At 32.6% G+C, this 22,971-nt stretch overlaps 1 protein-coding gene across 1 annotated transcript in view; it reads left to right on the forward strand.

Annotated features, from left to right (window-relative positions):
* Positions 1–22,971, forward strand: part of LOC105364133 (Chondroitin sulfate N-acetylgalactosaminyltransferase) — a 161,352-nt gene that overhangs the window by 118,694 nt on the left and 19,687 nt on the right. The window contains exon 4 of the mRNA XM_011501997.1: positions 16,853–16,978. Within this exon, the coding sequence (XP_011500299.1) occupies positions 16,853–16,978 (126 nt within the window). The remainder of the gene's footprint in view (positions 1–16,852; positions 16,979–22,971) is intronic.

Consider the following 22,971-nt stretch of genomic DNA (forward strand, 5'->3'; position numbering starts at 1 on the left):
CGTCGAAACATCTTCGCCTTTTGCATTATTCTCTTAGCGTTTATTTTTCTAACATTCGTCTGCACAAATTAAGATAGCACGTTTATTCAAAATTTCGCAATTATTAGACAATATGTCGTTTGGCATTAGTGAGATCCTCCTAAATGGTAAAGTTCAGCATTAGCACAGTTGGTTCCTTTTTAAGATAAATATGCCCAATTATAACTCCTTAAACGAACAATATAGCGTGCTTTTTAAGCCGTTTAAACTAATTTAAGTGGGAAAGTAAATTTTACATAAAGCAAATCGTAGGCAGAAAATGTACTAGGAATCTCGATGTAGAGAAGGCAAGCTCCGAGCATAAGTAAGTAAGTAAGTAAGTAACCGTCATGTGCTGCTCGCACACTAACATGGCCAATGAGCCTCGTAAAAACGTCACCGAGCATCCTGCATATTTATCTTAAATTCTCCCGGCTATTGAATATGCGACTGGCGTAAGTAAATAAGTTGGCGAGCGCATCGTCGTATGGAGAAAGACGCGCGATTCGCATTCACCTTGAGCCTTAATGGAAATGTAATTAGTGCGCGAGCTCGACTCTCCCCCTCTATACGAGATAATAATTATCTGGCGGTCGGGGTTCCGCGTACGTGCATACCATCGCCGACGCATAACACAACGAACAGGAAATAACTTCGTACAAAGAGGACCTCTCGTTTTTTCGTCTCCATCCCTCGTCTATTTTTATATGCCATTGTTTTTCACTCTCTTTATTTCTTTCTTTCTTTCTTTCTTTCTTTCTTTCATTCTTTCTTTCTTTCGTTCTTTCTTTCTTTCGATGCTTAAATAAATACTGCGATTTATCTGACGCTCGCTCGTTATTATTCTTCCTCCATTGATTTTCTTTTTTTTCAGCAGTCACGATATTTATAGTACATTTAATCGATACAATACATGATGAGCATCATGCGGAATGCTCTTTTTCTTTCTTTTTATAGTCATTCGATTGTAATGCTGATGAAAAGCTTGGAAATGCCTGTACCGTTCGCTCGCTGCCATGGACAATTTCATTGTCCCGACGATAATTTACTTAAATCTTGTAACAAGAAGCCCACTCTCTCGTTGAATTTATATTCAATTGTGAATTTTCAATTGCAATTTTAGATAGCTATAAGCCACTTTTAATAATAAAACAGATCATAATAATGCTTAAGGTTTCTTGTAATATAGCAGCTTTAACGGCATTTGCGCTGAATCACTAATGCATAAGTATAATTATAATCATTTTGGGAGAGAAGGCCAGTTGCAATTATTTTATTAATATCATCTCATTTTATACTTAAAGAAATTTATACTACATAAGATAAAGATAGGAGAAATTTAATCAACGCTTCAGCCTCGAATTTTTTTAAAAAACCAAACGAGTTAAATATTAGTGCTGGAGAGAAAATAATAATGATAATAATTTACAATACGAAATAATAAGAATAGGAATGAGAAGTACAATAATGTAGTTTTAACTTCATTCTTATAATTATTATAATGATAAGCAGTATTTATTGTAATTTTTAATGGATTTTAATGGATTTTAACTCTCTCCACCAGTTATTACTGAGAAATTAATAAATGAAATTTACATCTTAATCATTGCCATTGATTATCGAGTAACGCTGCAGTCGATTACTTTAATTATTACAATTGATTAATTACTAAGAGGCAATCGCAATAGCTTAAGCTAACACGTTTAAAGTCTAATAATTGTACCTAAAAATGATCATCTTTACGAAACAATTGAAATTTATTCAAATATTGAGCGCGTGAAAGTTGTTAAAATAGGGTGAAAATGAATGTCACGATGGTCGCTGTTGTTTCTTGAGTGAGATGAAAGATTAGACCCTGGGTGTGGCTCGCACTACCACTCGCGTATCTCAACGACAAAAGTCACTATCTCTTTCCGCACGTTAGCCCATATCTTTTACTCTTCCGTGTATATCTTCTTGACTCTATCTTTTTCACCCTCTTTTTCTTAGTCTTTATAGTTGTTCTCTTTCTCATCCTTCGAGACGAAGAATGGCCACGAGAATGGGTTCATGCACTCTTGGAAGCTTTTTTGTATTCAAAAATACAATGTCTTTTACTTAAAAAAAATTTTTTAGTTATAATGGAGTAAAGAGAGATTGAGAGAAAAATGGGAATTCAAAGACGAAACGAAAGTGAAGGGTTGGCAAGTTAAGGTAAAATGGGAGTCAGACAGTAAAAATTGAGGGTAGACATAAAAAAAAAGCTAAAAAACTTTGATAAACGATAGTTCAGCGAATTGTGTCGTTGACTATTCGATTTATACATATATATATATATATATACATATATATATATATATATATATATATATATATATGATAAGAATATATTTATACATTTTATAAAATTTATAATATATTCACTGACATTTGATACCTATAATTAATGGTAATGTTATTAAGAAAAATATTACAATATTCAATTATTGGTCAAACTAATAATGCTCGTGCCAATTCATGACTATCATCATTTAACAAATGGCTAAAGATGTTATATTTGTTAATAGTAACTAATTACAGAAGTTAATTATCTTATGAAAATAAATTTATAGTAGTTATTATAATATTACTTAAATTTGATATTACGTATTATGATATTTTAATACTATGCGAATAATCTGAAATTATTGAAATATTTATATTTTAATAATAAATTTAGGAAGAAATAAAGAATAATCATCAATATAATTAAAATTTATAATTAAAATATAATTAAATATAAAAAAAAAGAAGAAGAAGAAAAAAAAAGGGGGAAAAAAGGATGTTAACGTATCAATAACGGCGTTCGTTATTACTAGTTTCAATTTTAATGTATGGAGTTGCCGTTACCATCCGATACCATCGAGCCGAATTTTTTAATTTTTTTAATTTTTTTTTTTTATTTCATTTTGTTTTCATTATAATGGAAGTATTACATCACCCGCTCCAATGTAACTATAAAACGGAAAAGTGAAATTATAGCTTAGTTCATTTAAAATGTCTATAAATCGCCTGTCTCCACAGGTCATAATTAAGCGCACTTCCGAAAGTCTAAGTGAAAAGTTTTTCGAAAATAATATACAGCTTTTCATTAAAGCAGTGGTAGATGAGCGTCCATATAACACTTAGTAAAAACCAATTCCAAGTTGCGAGATTTGCGTGCACTCGATGCACCGCCAACTACCAAGGACAAGGTGCTCCGTGAATTCATTGCTCGCATTCCCGCTTTTATAGGAAAGCCGACACATATAGATATCCGTATACACGTATACGTATCTCATTGGTGGGGCTCATAAAATTTCCCATTTTTCCTCGCTTTGCCCTCATAAACGCGCGACATCGCTGCCAGATGTAAATTACACTTTTAAATGCTGAAGCTCGGTCGAGCGTAGATTGCGACACCGATGATTTACTACGTTTACACACGCAGAAGCCAAAATGACTTCTGCCGATGATATTCCATAAGCGTCGCCGGCTAAACGATTTTTAATTGTCAAAAGGAAGAAATAAGCGATGTTATATATTTTTGATAAGGTGAGGTCTTTTATTAGTTTATTCCTTTCTAGTCTTTTCTTCTCGGATTCGGATACTCGTGCATTGGGCAAAGATAGAAATAAATTTCTATATAGGACATGAAAAGAAATTTATATTTGAAAATTTTACTTTAATGATGATAAAAGAATTGAGAATTTATTAAGTATTATTAAAGAAACTTTAAATAGCTGACAGTTTTTGCTAATGACAGGAAAAGTACTAAGATTTTATTAAAAATATAATACAAGAATTTTAAATATCTCATAGTTTCTTAAACGATATTATTGATTGGCGAATTTAATAAAATAACTTCTGTGAATAGCATATTTAGCACGAAGCTCTAAACACTACTATTGTAATTGATAAAATTATTTTATCGCTTGCAATTAAAAATTTTTATAGATACGGACAAGTGTTAGGGTATATGTAGGTGTTTCATTAACTTAGCTATCAAATGTTTTGGAAAAAAAAAATGTAGATCACCTGCCAAAACTTGTAACTAGTAAAATCATTATTTAGCCCCATACACACGATATATATATATATATATATATATATATATATTGCAATTGAAACAACGCGAACGGACATTGAAAGTAATTGATATTTAAGAAATTCTAAGCATTAAAGTAACAGAGTGAGGAGGTAATATTATTCGACTAACAGGCAGCTGAGCTTAAGCACTCCTCTTAAACACTTAAACACTCACTCTAAAAGCTGGCTTAATTGGCCTTAACTAACAGTCAATCGACTAATTAGCAGCTTTCACAGCGATTAAGTATTCCGAAATTGGTCGTGCTCCTTTGCATCAAACAGGAAACTCGCGTAAATATGCATTCGCATCTGTGCCTGGCAATTGTCGGACTCCCGTAACGCAGCTCCGTTCGACAGGTGAGAGACTCGTCTATTCGACATAATTCCAATTCTCCTGGAAACTCACGTCACTCCCCAACATTGTTCCCGATTCTCTTGATTAGAGAATAATTACCGAATCCATAAGATAAAGACACAATTTATCGACTAATATTGATCAAAGGTCGTTATTTCTGCTACATCAGCTCAAGCTATATCTCATGCATTCGATATAAGCTCATATTTACTTATTGGGCTTTAAGATTTTTTTGGACAAACGGTGCCACGTAAATCAAATTTTTTATATAATATTAGTATCGGATGGATATTTAATCCACGTGTAATAACAATTATTCCATGAAATATTTCTAGAAATTAGATTTTTTATCCAACAATAAAGTCACTCGAATATAAATAACATTCCCTCTTTAATATCGTAAAATTAAACTTTTGTTTGAAAATATTGAAAAATTTATTCGGGCATAAATGTTTCTTTAAATCATTGAAATGTACTTGAAAATTTCTTCTTGGTTTATCCTTTTGTTGTTTTGTTTTTTTGTTTTTTTGTTTCTTGTTTTTTTTTTTTTTTGTGTTTTTGTTTTTGTTTTTGTTTTTGCTTTTTTGGTTTTATTTATCATGTGGCACGTGTCGTTTAGAAATCTAAATGAATGAACGAATAAAGCGTAAGCTTTGTACTATAAATTAACATCTCTTACTGCTCACTGCTTCGATTACAAGTGGAAATTCTAACAGAAATCGCTCTGGCCACCAAGAATTTATATGGTAATTATATGAAGTCAAATAACTTCCGAATTAACCAATCAATAAAACTTTTCTCCCGGTTGCCGGTCACCCGCACCCCCAACTGCCATTTCAATAAACCCGTGACAGTTTATTGGCCCAAAGATAACACAAAAGCTTCTAATTAGCGATCCTTTATCCCGTTAGGACGTCCTCACTTGCAGGAGCATGCACACAAAAGCTCCCCAACCTGAGAAATCACAAGTCTACAAAGACAAACATTGTTTCTCCTCGATCCCCCGTCCCTTGATGGTCCCGTGCCGATGACGATGATGAAAGGGCGCGTATGCAAACATAACTTGATGAGCAAACAGGGCCTGCAGAATACACAGCGATGACAACCCGAATTTCCGTTGTCTGGGGGGGGGGGGTCGGTGCGCTGGGGTGTTGGCCCGATAATTGAATTGGACGTGGACGAGTACTTGTAAAAAGCGAATTTTTACCATCATTCCGGGTTTCACTAGACGCGTATCTATCTATCTATATCTATGAAATATTCATGTGGCCTTGTCCGTGGACATTATCCCGATGCGTGCGGCTGCATGTAAAATATCTTCTAACGCAATGATAAATTATGTGATTAATCATGTGAGAGCATTTACCGAATATGCATTATAGTGTTATCGCAGCTTGTAAATTCTGTCGACTTAACCATAAAATATAGTGTCGTTTGAACGAAAATTAAAATCACTTGAAAAATTATTGAATTTTCATGGTTTTTTGCTCGCGAATTACCATTCGATAAAAGCAATGATAATAGTTTCTTTAATAGTTTCAGCAATGTCAAGTTGTGATGGAAGGTGAGTAGCGATGAGTGAGTAGGAAAGGATCCTATTTCCCAAAAATTTTGAAGGCAATTGACTTTCAACGAGTAGCTTTTCGCCATTTCCTATAATTTTCTTACGAGCAATTAAGATTGGCATGCAACATTATAATCCTAAATCACATCCTACCATTAGAATAAATATTTCTTCTTTTATTCCGCAAATATTATTATTAGAAGACGTATTAAGTCGCAGCACTAATAAATACTCAGAAAAACATTTAGAATAAAGCCATTCTGTTTCATGAATTTCATAATACATTCACTTTACAGTTTCTTCTCTATCACCTTCATTTTTAAGATCAATTTTCCATTATAATGCTCCAAGTTCTTCTCAAAGTACAATCTCAAATATTCAATTTTAATCCGTGTAATAAAATTATCTTTAATATCGTCTATCCATTTATCGACTATTCAAGTAATAATTCTCTACATGTCGAGGCTGCTCGCGATAATGCATTCAATTACAATTAAACAAAATTTGCGAAACGTCTTTGAAATCGTTCATTTTATTTTCTATCATGTAAGGTGTAATTGATGCTCAATAATAAGTTCAAATTCTTAATGATTTTTGTTTCATCCAGATCTCAATTTTATATGAAGAATTAATAATATTAAATGAATAAATTGAATATTGTTCGCTCGTTACGTGAATTTTATTATCAAAAATTTTTTCTAAATTTTCATTCATCGTCCATTATTTATTAATATCGTTGAAATCAAGTATAAATTTATGTTTATTAACCCAACTCTATCTATCCTATGTTTATTTAAATTTAGATTTGACTCAGGACAAAATAATTTAGATATACAAATTTTATTAGGAAAAGAGTCCATTTAGAAGGCATATATTATCGATTTTATAAATTTTTCTTAAAGGAAGAATGACTTATTATAGAAAGAAATATTTTCTGCTATTATTACTATTTACTTGCAGTGACGATGAAATTTTGTATATTTCTTAGACAAGAATATGTCAGATTTAATCGAATAAAATATTAATTTATACTTTTTTTTATAACTTTACTGAATTTGAGTTTAGTTCGATCTCTCCTTTCTTATTTCATCTCTCCTCTCCTCTCTGACTCGTGAAACATTCTTATTATTCGTACAACTTTAATAGGAAATAGTTCGATTGTAATTGAAAGGATTATTAGAATATTTTACTGAATTTACCGAATAACTTATGAACATTAATTAAAAACTTTCTTTTTTTTTTTTTGTAATTTTCCATATTTCATTAAAACATTATGTTTTAAGTTAAATATTTCGTTTTTTTAATTAAATATAATCGTATACTATTCCAAACACCGTGAAGTTTTTATAGAAAAATGATGTAAGAATTTTTTTAACGATGCTTGTAAATGAATAAAATTTAGTTGATATTATTTATAATCTCAAATAATTCTTTTCTTTTAATAGCAAAATAAGTATGATTTGTGCAATAGTGATTTATGTAAAACAAGTCCATGGCCAAGTGATTTTATGAATAAAAGTATTAAACTTTTCGTTGAATAATTCATCTAACTCATAACGCACACCTTATAAATGGCAAAAGCTGCATACTCGAAGTGCATACCAAACACTCTTGAAAGCACTAGCCAATGTGATAACTCCAGATCCAATAACCAATCTAAATCCAAATCTCATTCTCATTTCTGCGAATCTAGATGAATCATGTTAAACTCCGGAATCATAAGTACCCAACATTCTCGATTTGCGATGCAAACAGCTTTTAGGTCTGGTCAAAGTACCACGTGACAGAGGAGCAACCGATCGGATACCGAAGCGACCGAGCGCTGGGCAAACCTCGGATCACTTCACTCGCGACATATTTGTGTATCTGGAATGGGTATAAACAGGTCTCTGTGTGTTCGCCGGTTATGTTATTTGATAAACCTAGCCGTAGCCTGACAAAAAGTACCGAACTAATGAAATTCTTTTGCATCGGTTGAGAGTAAACATAGCGGCTGGTTGGTCTCGTGGGATTTGACGTTTATTAAAATGTAATTAGATATGCGTTTAACGGCTTTTGTCCTTCTTCAGCTTTTTCGCTAAACAAGAATTTAACTGTAGGCTGACGTGCAATGCCGTTCAAAAAAAGTTACATGCCTTTGGAATTCGAATGCAATTCTTTTTTCATAATTATTTTCAAAATTAATTATTAATTTAATGCGACGTTGAGAGGAAAATAATGGCGTAGTTACGGTTGTTTATTATTTATTATTAATCTAAATACTAGATCTCTGCCTTTTATGTTACTTTTAATATTGTTTAATCTAACATTTAACATGGGTCTATTGGATTCTTTTTTTTTCCAATTTAAAAATGAAAAGTAATAATTATTAAAAACTTTTACGAAATAAGATATTAATTTTTCTTTAAACAACGTTTTTTCATTAATAAATTATCTCAAATAAGTATTACTTAATTAAAAAAAAAAATGTTTATCGAGCAATGTATAAGTCAACGCTCATGTATAAATATATTTATAATTATATATTTTTATAATTCTACTTATATTTTCAACTATATTAATTATTTTATAGTATTATAGTAAAACTTCAATTTATATGCTACTAAAGGAAAATCCGTCCATTTTTTTTTTATCGCTAAATGTATTGAAAAGTAATAGGTTTTAGTGATAGTTTTTAGCCATTTATTATAGAAATTATGTATAATTATTAATAATCTTATTATATTTCGTTATTATTTTTTAATTTTTAGTATCATATAGTAACTTTCTTTAACTATTCGTTCTAGGCGCACTTGTATACAATTACAATTTTTTCATTCTCGATTTTGTTTACAAGTTAAACATAATTATTAATGGAGATTAATGTAGACTTTGCGAAAGCAAATATTCCATAAAGTATTGAAGACTCTGGCATATAGTGAGATCTACGGGAGATTACATTTTGTATTTATATTACCGATCGTTAAAGCAATTCGTTAAGAGTTGATTTTATCATTCGCGTGTTCTAAATTTTCATTGAATTTGTTGGAAAGAATTTATTAGTATTCACATGCATATATAAATATATTATCTACGCTGTAATAGTCTATATTGGTGTATTAACAATGTTTCAGTCATTATATACAATTATTTAAAAATAAATTATTAAACAGATTTGCCAATATATTAGTTAAGAAAAAAAAATCGAATTAAGTGTGCCTTTCTTATAGAATTTTGTATGCAATTCACACTTTTTATTTGCATTATAATTCCAAGATTATCGATAAAGAGAAAGTATTCTATTATCAATCAAAGGGATTTACAATTATTAACTCGATAATTTTATGATTAAATGTAAACTCTGGATAATTAATTTATGAATACTATGAGACTTAAATGATGCAAATTATATTAAAACAAAAATAATGAAATAATAAAATTAAAAAAATTAAAAGATAATAACGACAAATTATCTTAAATGTAATAGATAGAGTTGAAAAAATTATGATCGATGTATACTGTAAATATCGCATGTAATTGCAATGGATGATTACGCACCATTCACCAGTATCCACATTACTGTAGCGTTTCAATAGAAAACTAAGAATATATGAATATCAAAGGGGATAAATTTTATCGCTTAGTTATTCTCCGCGATATCGGCGAAATGAAAAAGTAAAATAAAGTCATCGGTCTCGCGCACTGGCGAACACAAACCGAACAGACAAATAGTTGGGAGAAATGAGAACATAAGATCGGATAACATTCCTTGCTCTTCGATGGTCACATCCAGAGCATCGTTAAAGCCCTCCTCGTCTCTTTCCCCGTCAGATCTCTCTTCGTCTCACGCGGTTCACCGAGCACACGTACATTCCCCAATGCGGGGCATTGCGTATGCGACCAACTCGGATAAAAGGAGAAGGAACGAGCTGGGAAGGGGGTTACAGTTCGGGAGGACGCCTCATCGCGTTTGCTATCGCTTTCTACGTTACGCATTTAACGCCTCGGTGATAAAAGACTTTGAGGCATTTCCCTTTGACAAAATGAATCCTTTGTATTTCCACCAAGAAAAGTCCCGAGCGTCGAGCTAGAGTGACGGCACGGTGCGCTCGCTTTGAGCATTTTTCTCGTTCTCTCGTTTCGCCCACTTGCTTTAAGTACGCTTTTCTCACCAGCTTTCCACCTACTTGGTAAACTGACATTACATGCTGGATAATTGATTTATACAGGCAACTGGACGAGGACATTTATCGATCGGAAAGTCTTATGCTTATTCGTGGAACGTAGAATCATTGGAGACTTTCTCCGATAGATGCTCCTGACCATTCTCCTTCATAACGATTTTCCGTCCTTAACGCTCGTACGCTTATTCACGAGCTTTAGATTTTCCACGTCACATTTGAAAAGTCTTTCTTTTAAATTCGATCGTATAGTTTCTGCTCGTACAATTTAATTTTCATGGTATTTTTGTAATTAATATATTAAATTGCGCTCGCGTAGAAATTTATTTTCATACATTATTAGAATTTTTTGCATCACAAATTTATTGCTTCAAGGGCAAATGCGTTTATAAATGTTTTTATAGGCAGTTAATGACGTATGGTATGAGTTTTAATAAAATTTCTTCAAAAAATTTACTTACTTATCGATTAAAATGCCCGCTAATATGATAAGTACGATTCGTCACCGGTCTAACAGCCCTTTAGCCCTCAAAACGCTCGAAACGTGGCATTTGCATCCTAGGCGGCTGATTCAAAGAAATAGAAGGAGGAAGGATCGATTAAAGAGCGAATATAATATACAAAAGTGACACGTAATCGATAATACGAAGCGACTGGCAGGTATCATCTCAATTTAGCCACCGCGAAAGCTTATGAATCCTCGGGAGATTGCATTAAACATGCAGGCGCATGGAGCTTCGTAGCCAGAAATACAAATTACGAAGAGCCGAGGGGAGGGGCGTCGGTTATTTTCTTTCCCCGCGTAGAAAGTTCCATGCTTTGAAGAAACTCGGCAGTAGTTCTCACTCCATAAATATTTCTGCGCGTGGTTTCTTGCCTCTTTTGGCCTCTACGCTCGCGCCTCATAATACAGGCAATAACATGAGCCGAACTTACCAGAGATACATTTACGCTCGCACCAGCCACTTGACACGGCCATGGCGGTTGTAGGGAAGGAGAAAAGAATGGAAGGGAGGAAGGAAGGTAGGAAGGAAGGTAGGAAGGAAGGAAGGAAGGAAGAAAGGAAGAAAGGAAGAAAGGAAGGAAGGTAGGTAGGAAGGAAGGAGGGAAGGTAGGAAGGAAGGAAGGAAGGAAGGAAGGAAGGAAGGAAGAAAGGAAGGAAGGTAGGTAGGAAGGAAGGAGGGAAGGTAGGAAGGAAGGAAGGAAGGAAGAAAGGAAGAAAGGAAGAAAGGAAGGAAGGTAGGTAGGAAGGAAGGAGGGAAGGTAGGAAGGAAGGAAGGAAGGAAGAAAGGAAGAAAGGAAGAAAGGAAGGAAGGTAGGTAGGAAGGAAGGAGGGAAGGTAGGAAGGAAGGAAGGAAGGAAGAAAGGAAGAAAGGAAGAAAGGAAGGAAGGTAGGTAGGAAGGAAGGAGGGAAGGTAGGAAGGAAGGAAGGAAGGAAGAAAGGAAGAAAGGAAGAAAGGAAGGAAGGTAGGTAGGAAGGAAGGAGGGAAGGTAGGAAGGAAGGAAGGAAGGAAGAAAGGAAGAAAGGAAGAAAGGAAGGAAGGTAGGTAGGAAGGAAGGAGGGAAGGTAGGAAGGAAGGAAGGAAGGAAGAAAGGAAGAAAGGAAGAAAGGAAGGAAGGTAGGTAGGAAGGAAGGAGGGAAGGTAGGAAGGAAGGAAGGAAGGAAGAAAGGAAGAAAGGAAGAAAGGAAGGAAGGTAGGTAGGAAGGAAGGAGGGAAGGTAGGAAGGAAGGAAGGAAGGAAGAAAGGAAGAAAGGAAGAAAGGAAGGAAGGTAGGTAGGAAGGAAGGAGGGAAGGTAGGAAGGAAGGAAGGAAGGAAGGAAGGAAGGAAGGAAGGTAGGTAGGTAGGGAGGAAAGGAAAGGTAGGAATGGAATGGATGGAATGGAATGGAAGGAAAGAAGGGTTTCTTACAAAGTTACGTCAAAAAGTACGAGGAGTCAGTCGTATTTTCCCTCGGCCACTCTTAAATATTTCTCTGACATTTCTTGTTCTTACTTCAAGGGCGGCTGCTTTCATTTCGAAGAATTGGCAAAGTGACGATTCTACTCTCTTCGACGACTCAAAAATACTTAGCAAATAGTGAGCAGGAGCACAATGAAAGCTGCGATATCAAGTTTCAACCGACTTATGGCCCTATTATTACAGCTGAAATTAGACGAAAGTTCATTGTTCGTTATGCTTCTATCGCTCTTTCTCCATTTAGAATTTAATCGCATATACCCTTACATTTCCTAATTTCCATTTTAAAATATACATGTTATTTTATGAAACTCGACTCTTTGTATTAACATTGAAAGAGCATGAGAAAAAAATAATAAATAAATGAAAAAGGAAAGACCTCTTTTTAATTTAAAAATTTACATTTTTAAACTTCTTTTGTTCATTTTTACACCTTCAACGACGATATGATTATTATCTGAAATTATTTGATAACTTCATATTAACTAACAGACTTGATGCTCACATTTGAAAAATGTCATTTGCATTTATCATTCATTGGCTATCATTTATGCGCTCTAGCTTAATAATAATTCACTATTTAACAGTTTAATAATCCATTATGTCAGATAAATGTATATTGGTAAAGCCGGCTAATAACTTGATATTAATCACAATTAATTCAAGATCAATTTTCATGATCAAGATAATGTATAAACAGCCCATTTATTCTCTGAATTTAATTCTATAGTTATTATAATAAATCTTAATCATCGGCTATCTCTAACGAAAGAAATTCTATTTCGAGAAGTTTTAATTAAATTAATATCCTAAAGTTCTCATGGCTCACTCTTATAATTACGCATCGATAGTTCATCGATCGGATTAATTTTATTATTTATAATTTTTAATTATTTCAATAGGGTGCTTAAATCGTTTGTTCTCATCAATGATTTTCAATTTATGAAATTGTATTTTATTTTACAGAATTAATGGCAGTAGGCACGAATAAAATTTGACCGAATTATATGATAAAATGATTTCTTAGAAGCATTCTTATAGAATATGTTAAAATGCCGTTCACTTTTTCTGATTATTTTCGTTTATATCTATCTTCTCTCTTCAATGCTCTCTTGGATATTTAATTTTCTCGCAATAGCACGCTAATGTCATGTTATATAATTCCGTACACGTAGGCTTATGACTAATATGCATAGTAATCGCTAATTTAACGACTTAACTGTCTCGATAATATCGAAATTCCGAAATCTTTCTATTTGTTCTCGAACGCTTAAGCTTGGATAGGAGCTATAGGAAGTAATGGATGATGTAAGATCGATTTGCAAAATGCTTAGCAGTAGTCGCACCTTGTCCGTCGACAACGTTGCAAAACTAACATGGAGAACGAACCAAATGCCAGAGATAAACAAGAGCGATAGTGCCTGTCAACGAAAGCCGCGTATCCCAGCTTCCGGCAGCCGCCCATTACGCCCGAGCACATAGACATTTATTTCACTTACGCTTCGGAGGCTCAGCGGCCAGTGCGCAATCCATCCTGCTTAACGGCTCGATTCTTTAAAAGCTCGCGAAGCTCACGGGAATCGCGATTAAACATTCAATTTTTCCTGCTCCCGGCTAGGGATCGCTCGGTTCATGGACTATTTTGCCATTTAAAATATCGACCGCGATGTCGAGATGTTGTTTGCATCTCGCCTAGCCTGGTATTAGCCGTGTAGGTTCGTCCTGCGCCCGGAGGATTATTTTCTGCGGCAGACATTGAGATGTCCGAGGCCTATTTCACCTATTTGGTGACTTTTCATTCAATGCTTGATTCTGTAATTCAAGGTTTATTAGACGTACGTTGCTTTGCGTGCAAATATACGGGAGAAATTCGTGTTTAGACGACGTAGGCATTTAGTATGGAGACGGAAGAATGATGGAGAACCATTGGGTTGAAAAAAAAAAAAAAAACGATCGACAGGATGGAAATAAAAAATGATAAGGTAATATTTCAACGTGTGCAAATAGATTAGAGTAAAGAAAAATATTCTGATTGTATGTGGAGTGGAATAATGAAAAATTGCGTGCTCTTATTGATCGGGGGACGCATTTTTATGTGACCGACAAAAACTTATTGATATTAATGACGTATTATGTAAAAAAATATATGGTTTTCGTACTTTTAAAGTGTGAATTACACTTGGAGCTAATGGAAGAAAATTTAAATGAAAATATTTCACGATGCCACACTCTTGCATTAATAATAATTTAATTACTTTGCTCTACAAGTTCTTTTATTATACACATTTGCAAATAAATGATACTATTATGAAAAAATATTATTAAAAGCATTTATTATATACATTATTTAACTAAAATTTGATATTTCTCTATATTCAACAATAGTTGGTCTTTGAAAAGCTTTTTTGAAATCGCTTCATACCTTATGATGTATCATAATATAAAAAATTTTTACAAATATAAGTTTATATATACAAGTGTTTATTAATTTATATAAGAGGAATATTTGAACAGAAAAAACATTGGCTTGGAATCGCTCGATCTAGCACCTTTCAAGACGATGATACATTTATCATATAATAATAACAATTATGTTTTTCATAAACTTGGAAATGTAAGCTGGTTCACAGTAACTTTACGCACCCCTTTAATCGACTACGTCCATAAAGAGAATGACATTCCATGGCATATATCCTCGGAATCGCGGAAGTGAGTTTTTCGTGCACGCAAGAATACGGAAATACGAATCCCTCCAGAAGCAAGGAGCGTGGAACGAGCGGAAAGAAATACAAAAAGTACAATCGGAGAAATCTCGCGGCCATAACTCGACGCTTCTGTCTTTTCACTCAGGAACGAGTTGGCCCGCTGTCAATTTCGTCCAGCACGCGAGTATTGCAAATCGAATCACTCGCACACTCTCACTTTTACGACTCGTACATGCGAATTCGTCTATTTCGTAGGAAATACGAGTGGATACGTTGGATGGTGGAGGATGGTAGAGAGGGGATTTGGTTAGCGAGCTCCGACGAATTTTGCAGCTCGTAAAGTGGAGGTCGAGTAGGTTGTTGGAGTTGCTGGGACATATCAAGTGAATGATACCGGAGTATTTTCCAATACCTACAAGATCCTTAATTTTCTTTCTTTTTTTTCTTCTTTTTTTTTTATCACTGCCCGTCCATCAACTTGCACTATTTATTCTTTCGTTTTGGTTTTAATTCTAATTGCTGTAGTCGCAATCAGTTTCAATAACAATCGCATCAATTTCAGTCAGTTAAGGTATTTTGAAAATTTATAAATAATTTATCATTGAGATTTATACTTCTTCCAATACACAAATTGTTTTCAAAAATATTTTACATCAATCTATACTTTCTTGAAGCTCGAGAAACTTTTCATTGAATATCCATCTTTTCAATGTAAATGGAAAATCGCTTAATAATAATATCCAAAAATAAAATGTGAGATTTCGCACAACGTTCTTCATTCTCTTCAAATACAGTTTCGCAGCTTCTTAAATGCATTTTTATTCTATTAATTTATCTACTCTCATATCGTTTTTACCTTATGTTACAGAAGTACGAAATATCACGTATAAATAATGGATTTTTTTATCGAAGTAAAAGATGCCTTAAAGTATCATTTGTTAATAATAAATCGATATTAGACGTATGTCCATACTGAATACTTGCAGATTGTATATGACATTGTGGCAAATAAGTATTATATTGTAGATTAATACACATTTTGAATATTATTCGACTTTACAGATAATTCAGTACGTGGAATTGAGCTTTATATAATGTAAATTAAAATTGAACTTATCACCCATTAAAACTTAAATTATATTTCAATCCAATAGCTAATATTATGAAAAATTTATATATGTATATATAATATTTATATAATAAAATAGAAAAATGTGAATGTACAGTTGTTATTTCAACATCTACTACGTTGCTTCTATTTTTTAAGTTAAAACATTATAAGTTTTATCACAACATTAGATTAGAAAGTTTCGGCTTCGTTGACTCGAATCGTGAATTCATTATCATTGCTTACGTATTTTTAAAATATTTCGTTCTCTAAAATGACATCTATTCAGTTAGCAGTTAAGCAAGTTAAATTTTTTTGTCAAAATGAACAATGTTACTTGTGAAGTTGATAAATTGTGTAACTTTAAGAATAGCTACTTTAACAGAATGAAGAAAACTTTTCATTCTTTCAAATTTATAAAATGAACGTACAGTACCGATTAACTTTGTGAAATATTTAATTTATACCTTTCAACTTATTTATAATATCTTTTGTACTGAATGAAAAGATTTAAGGCACTTTCAAAGTCCAAATTTTATATTTAGTATCTACGATCTACATAGCTTAGAAATCCGTTTTTTCAAGCTATCATAATCATTCAGATAAATAATGATAATATCAAAATACTAGCAACCATACTGATAAAATTAGTTTCAAGCCCTCATTTTGTACTACATTTTATCGAAATTTGATGTCTAAGAAATGTTCATATACATTCATAGATTCCGACATTTCTAAAATAATTCGCGTAATCTATGCTTATTTCGATATTCCTTCATAACCATCAAGTATTGCGCGTCAAATAAAATAATGTCACACTTAAAAATCGTGCTTATACGTAAATTCTCATGAATTAATGAACTCGATGAAATTAAGAGATTATTTTTGTATTTATAGGTCCTTCGACGTCGGCCAGTAGCAGCCTCCTGGAAGCAAATCAACGCGAGGAGGAGACAAGACTCGAGGTTGAGAGACTGACTGCTGAGATCCGTACTCTCAAATTACAAATATTGCAACTGACGGGTTAGTATTAGATTTTTTACAGGACAAACGAAAGTGTAACTTTCTGGATGGAAAGTTTTCGGATATGGAAATTTCTAATATGGAAATTATTTTGAATATTCGGAGTTAAAATTATGAATAAATTAATACTGATTAATGTATGAGTATGTATGAGTACAAGTATGAGCATATTATTGAGATTATAATAAGAGATTATAATCATTGAGAGATAAATATTGTTATTAGTAATGAGATGAATAAATAAATTATGTGAGAAACGAGTGTAATTCTATAAGATTATAAATGAATATTAAATAGACTGATTAAATTTCTTAATTAAATTACATATTTTTTAATTTTAAAAGTAAAAAATTTTATTTCCCTTATTCATTATAATTCCTTTTTCATATTTTCCACGGCTTACGTATAATTTATACAAATTGAGATATATGTACAAAGATTTATCGTAGTTGCATTTAAGGCTTGTCCCACCAAAAGAATAATGTTTGCTGAAGAGTAAAAAGAAGGAAAAAGTTTGATATAAGAGTTTGAAATAGAGAGAGAGAGAGAGAGAGAGAGAGGGGGGGGGGGAGATTCACAGTTATGGAATTGAGTAGGTAACGATTGGAATCCTTCCAAATATATGAGCAATGAAAGCATTCGATATTATTTTGTTAATTTAATAATTATGAGCTAACGGAGAGTTCAACAATAAAAGCAAACGCAGCTTGCTCTTCAGTTATTCAAATAAGAAATTTTGTTATCTGCCTCGTACTTTTTCTCTTCTCCATTCGTCGAAAAAATACTTACCGCTAACTTTACCGGCGCGCAAAAATGCTAATTTTCAAGCCCTGCTCATCCAACGGAAAAACAACCCTTCCTGCAACCTTTTGCACGTACTTTTCCGCCCTTTCTATCTACTTACTACATAATGTCGAAACCGCGTGCTAGGGAAGCTCTTCTCCTCTTTCATTCGTGGGGCTTTTTATTTGCTGCCGGGCTGTTTTGCCACGAAATTTTTAGCCCTCGCCCGGCAGGCTATACATATCCTGGGACAAAAAGACGCGCAGTGGTGCGAAGGATAGGGAGTTGGCGAGAGGAGGTGGGCTCATGCAATTACAGTGTCTTGACTCGCGTGTGCTCATCAGGCGATCGATCTTCCTTAACGTCGTTTACTCATACGCGGGAAGAAAGATTTTTAACGCTAAACTCATTGAAAAAGTGATAGAAAAAGGGCGGATAATCATCGCGTCATACCTTTCTTTCGATCCGACAGGCAAAAAAAAAAAACAACTTACCCGTAGTTGTTAATGAGTATATCGTTTATTATACCAAAAAAAAAAAAAAAAAAAAAAAAAAAAAAAAAAAAAAATTGCTTTTTTTTTTTTTTTTTTTTTTTTTTTTTTTTTTGGCTTATCTACGATTTCTTTAGCATTAATACGATTTTTCAATATATTTGTACAGAGCTTTATATATATTATCTTAATTTTCTCTATTAATAATTTTAAATGACAGAGAAGAGATTTAAAAAAAAAGGAAAGAGAGGATTTCGTAAAATGTTATAGTAGAGAAAATACTATAATTAAATAAATAAGTTTACATTTTTAAAACTATCTTTCAAACGTAGTAATTAAACAATTATTTAATTAATCATTGTTTATTCATAAGGAAACAGAAAGTTATCCCACACATTTCGCCAATATTATCATTATATGCATATAGATATATAATGAACAATCTTAATCTTTACATTAAATAATAAACATATTATGATAAGTTAAGGAGCAAAACAAAATTTTATATTTACAATTACTTTTACAATGATTTACACTAAATAAGATTTAAAAATTGTATTATACTTTGACTGTTCATTTCAGTTGAAATTATTAACAATAGTTTTTAAATCTTTAACAATCTGATTTTCATCAATTTCATCAATTTTTTATAATTATAATTATAAAATTTATATACATATGTCTGGTACAATACGTTCGTATAGTTTTATGAAATAAATAAGTCATTGAATGTTTTGTAAGATGAAAAAGTTGAAAAACGAGAATTTTAATTATGTTTCAAAATTGAAATGAATCCTTCATTTTACGAATAAAAGTAGAATTTTTTTTTACTACGTAGCTTAGAATTTTTTTAAATAATAACATACTGTGCTTTTGTTTTTTCATTTGGCAAGGATGTAATGTAATTCTCGTCATTGAAATTTATTATAAATTTATGAATTTTATTTCATTAAGGAAATTATATTATAATAATGGTAATATTGTAAATTTACTTTCTTATTTATCCTAATTTCTAATAAATGCTCTATAAACATTTAAGTTGCTAAACCATTAAATAGCCTTAAAATTGAAGAAAAAAAAATGCTAAAATATCAAATTAAAATTAATATTAAAATGTTGGATCTTGGAACGTTTAAATTGAAATTGACATCAAAGAACTTAATATCATAGTTTATTTCACCGTCTGAACATATTAAAAGTCAAGTTCTTTTGCATGAATTATTATTAAAAATTATTTATTCTTTGGTTAATTAGCATTGCCTTAAAAATCTTTTCTTCTTCATATTCTTTATACTCATATACTCATATTTTTCATTACACGTATGGTTATGGTTAATAATGAAAACATAAATAATAAAACCCAAAGTATTCTAAACTATTGCTAATTGTATCAATAAAGAAATCACTTATTTTATATTTATCTCAAATTAAATTCTAATTATAAAAGTGTAAGCAATTTTCGTTAGATAATTTTATTATTAAACATCATATATGACTAACATGGAGCAAAATTATACAATTATTTCTTACAAAAGTTTTCCATTTATAATGATAAGCAAATATAAGCTTAAATAATAGAATTAATTTTTTAAAAATTTTATTTAATATTAACATTTAATTCTTATGTATTTTTAGTTTCCCCCCCCCCTCCCCACCCCCCTGCTTTTATCATCATTCTCATTTATGTCTGTTGAGCTTTTTATCATTGATAACAATATATTTCACATTATCTTCTATTACTTTATTCCATTACCTTATTCTTTTGTATGTCTTAAATAAATATTGCCTTTTTCTCAACATTATCAATGAGAATCTGCATTATTTATATTACTCTGTGCTAATTAACGTTTTTTTCATCGACATTTAGATAATCTTCATTGTTTACCGAATAATAATAATTTTCGTTTCGTCGATCTACGGTATTCTAATAAAAAGTATGAAAGTGCTTATAAAATTGTCGTATGATGTATAATTGTGAAATGGCTATTTCTTAACAATTATTCTTCATTGATTTCGAATTAATCTTTCGTTATATTTCTAGTAGGATTAATCTTCTTTAAAATTTATTATCCTTCATCGGTCTTAGCACGCAAAGGACGTTACAATGTTCGAAAGATAATGGATCGGTCGCTGTATGGTTATCAGTATAGCTGATAAAGGAAAATTGATATCTCCGTGGTAATGTTTCGTCGACACCCATTATAAATCGAACTTCGTCCCGACAATACATTACCACAATAGACCAATGCTATAAGGAGCTTACATACTCGATACTAATACGTTAAACTTGAATGTGCAGCATTAAGGAAAGCGGGTTGTGGTAAGCAGCGACACGACTCCAAGCGAAACGACGGAGAATAGAACCACTCCACTACGTGAACCGCGGACCCTTCGTACTTCACGTACAATGGTTGTGTTATCGATGAGGAGGAGGCATTAGCCAGCGGTTAGCAACAAACATATTCTTAATCCCGTATTGTTCGGCGAATATAATCCAAGTTCCACGCCATGTCACATGTAATTGACATTTATTCCTAAAGTGTCATTAAAACGTAATTATAATAAAAATAAGCATCATGCGTAACAAGTGCTTTTTCAGGCATAGAATATTACGGGGAGTATTTAAGAGAAACGAATTCCAAACGAAACGTCAATTTGTCAAAGAGTATTGAAATTTTTTATATTATGGCATCTAATTTTTATATTATAGCCAATGAATATCAAAATTCGAAATCCGTGTAAATAACTGAATATGATTCAGCGTCTATACGCAATTATTAATTAATCAAGTACAGTGTCAAACAGATTAAATATAAAAGAGTTACCATACACATGTATTGGCATGTATTGTGTCATTGTGTACGATACCGTAGCCTTGAGAAACCTGTATGTACATAGGTATTTCATTTTATTACCGGTGTCCCTACGTATGCGACAAGTCGTCTGTAGCGATCCACTGTCGACCGGATGCATCGAGCTCCAATGTATCCGGTTTCATGCGTTCGCGGTCTAACGAGGTCCAATTATTTCACTCTGGGGAAAGTCCAGCGATTTCGATACCCATCGGCGCTCGCTTCGCCTTTGTCATTTCAATTTTCAATCCCACACAGTTCCATACAGCTACACACGCACGTACACACACACACACACACACACACACACACACACACACACACACAAAATTTGTTGCTCTTTTTCCAAGTCGATCCAAGTTGACTGTTGGACGCGCACATATGCAACCTATTTCCTTCATGTTTCTACATAGTCGCTACACTACGCCTGGCTAAGCGGCATTTTCACTAAGAATTTATATTTCCTTTGTAATGCTTAGGTTACCCATGAGCTGAAATACGGCCGTTCGGAACTTTGCATTGGCACTTTGTTGGTACTTTGGCTATTTATTTTACTTTATCAATGTTAAGTTTTAATATACTCTTCCTATTATGGGGTAATTACTTTTTAAGGTTATAATATAGCTGAACTTTTATTTTGAAATATGAAAAATGTGCCTTCGTTATAGTTTATGTATAGTTTCGATCAAGCTAAAAGTGAAGTCTGATAGATTAAAGTTGCACTAAATTTTTATCTTCAACTAATATTTATATTCCAAAATGTTTTGTATTTTTTATTCACTTTGAAATGCATTGTTTTAAATAAGTCACTTTCACTACCAAAACTGATTCTATGGCAATAAACATTGAATGAAAATTTCGCATTTTAATAGTGAAATTAAACAAAGTAACATTGAAGTACAATGCAGCCTCGTAAAAAATTCGATATTTTTAAAATACACATATATTTCTACAACGTAATTAAGCATATAAATTTTCAAATATTTCATTCTCAACTTGGAATAAATGATTTCCTGTTTTCTATTTCAACTCGCGTTAAAACACATTAATTTATAAATAATCTGCTTTATTTATAAAGTGAGTGCTTTTCTTGTCCTGGAAAAACAAAAGTATTTCATTTGTCCTAGCACGATTCATTCATCTTTCGTTTTTTTTTTTTTTTTTTTTTTTTTTTTTTTTTTAATGATTTTCCACTCTAAATATCCTTGAAAATGCAATTCCCAGCAATCACTTCTCGAACTTAGAACGCAACGGCTAAACTGGCCATTGAAAAAATTTCAACTACGACCAATTAGGCAAGCCAACGTAACATAACGTAACATAACGGTAACGTTCCAATGAAATTCAACAATAAGCTCGTGAAAAGCAGACAATGAGAAATAATAAGCGACTCTGTCGCCACGTGCTTTCACGTTTAAGCCATCGATTGTGGCGCGTGTATGTAAGTGGCGTGGCATGGTGCCGAGGAATCACGAAGACGTGCCACGCAAGCCCTATTCAACCTGAGCTAATAGCCGCTGCTGTGGCAAGGGATGTTGCCGATGCTCGACCTCTCCTTCTCAACTCGATATTCATGCATATTCATAATGTTCGATCGACCGCCTCTATTAAGCGCGCTTCGAGATGTTTCGAGGCCAAGTGCTGATTGTACTAAAGCACTGCTTTGCGTTTACAAGAAGATCATCGTTCGCGAGGCCGACCAACGTCGGATGTTACTACTTTAAACTTTACAGTGAGATAGGCCAACGATGATGTTTCTTTTAACTTTAATCGCAGCTTCCTTCTCCTTGATACTTTGTCGGTATGCCAATGAAAGATTAGTTCCACCTATAAGTTCATCATTTACATTTGGAATTAGTCTTCTTCT

Source organism: Ceratosolen solmsi, unplaced genomic scaffold (genome assembly GCF_000503995.2).
Source record: "Ceratosolen solmsi marchali unplaced genomic scaffold, CerSol_1.0 scaffold23, whole genome shotgun sequence".
NCBI classification, from domain to species: domain Eukaryota; kingdom Metazoa; phylum Arthropoda; class Insecta; order Hymenoptera; family Agaonidae; genus Ceratosolen; species Ceratosolen solmsi.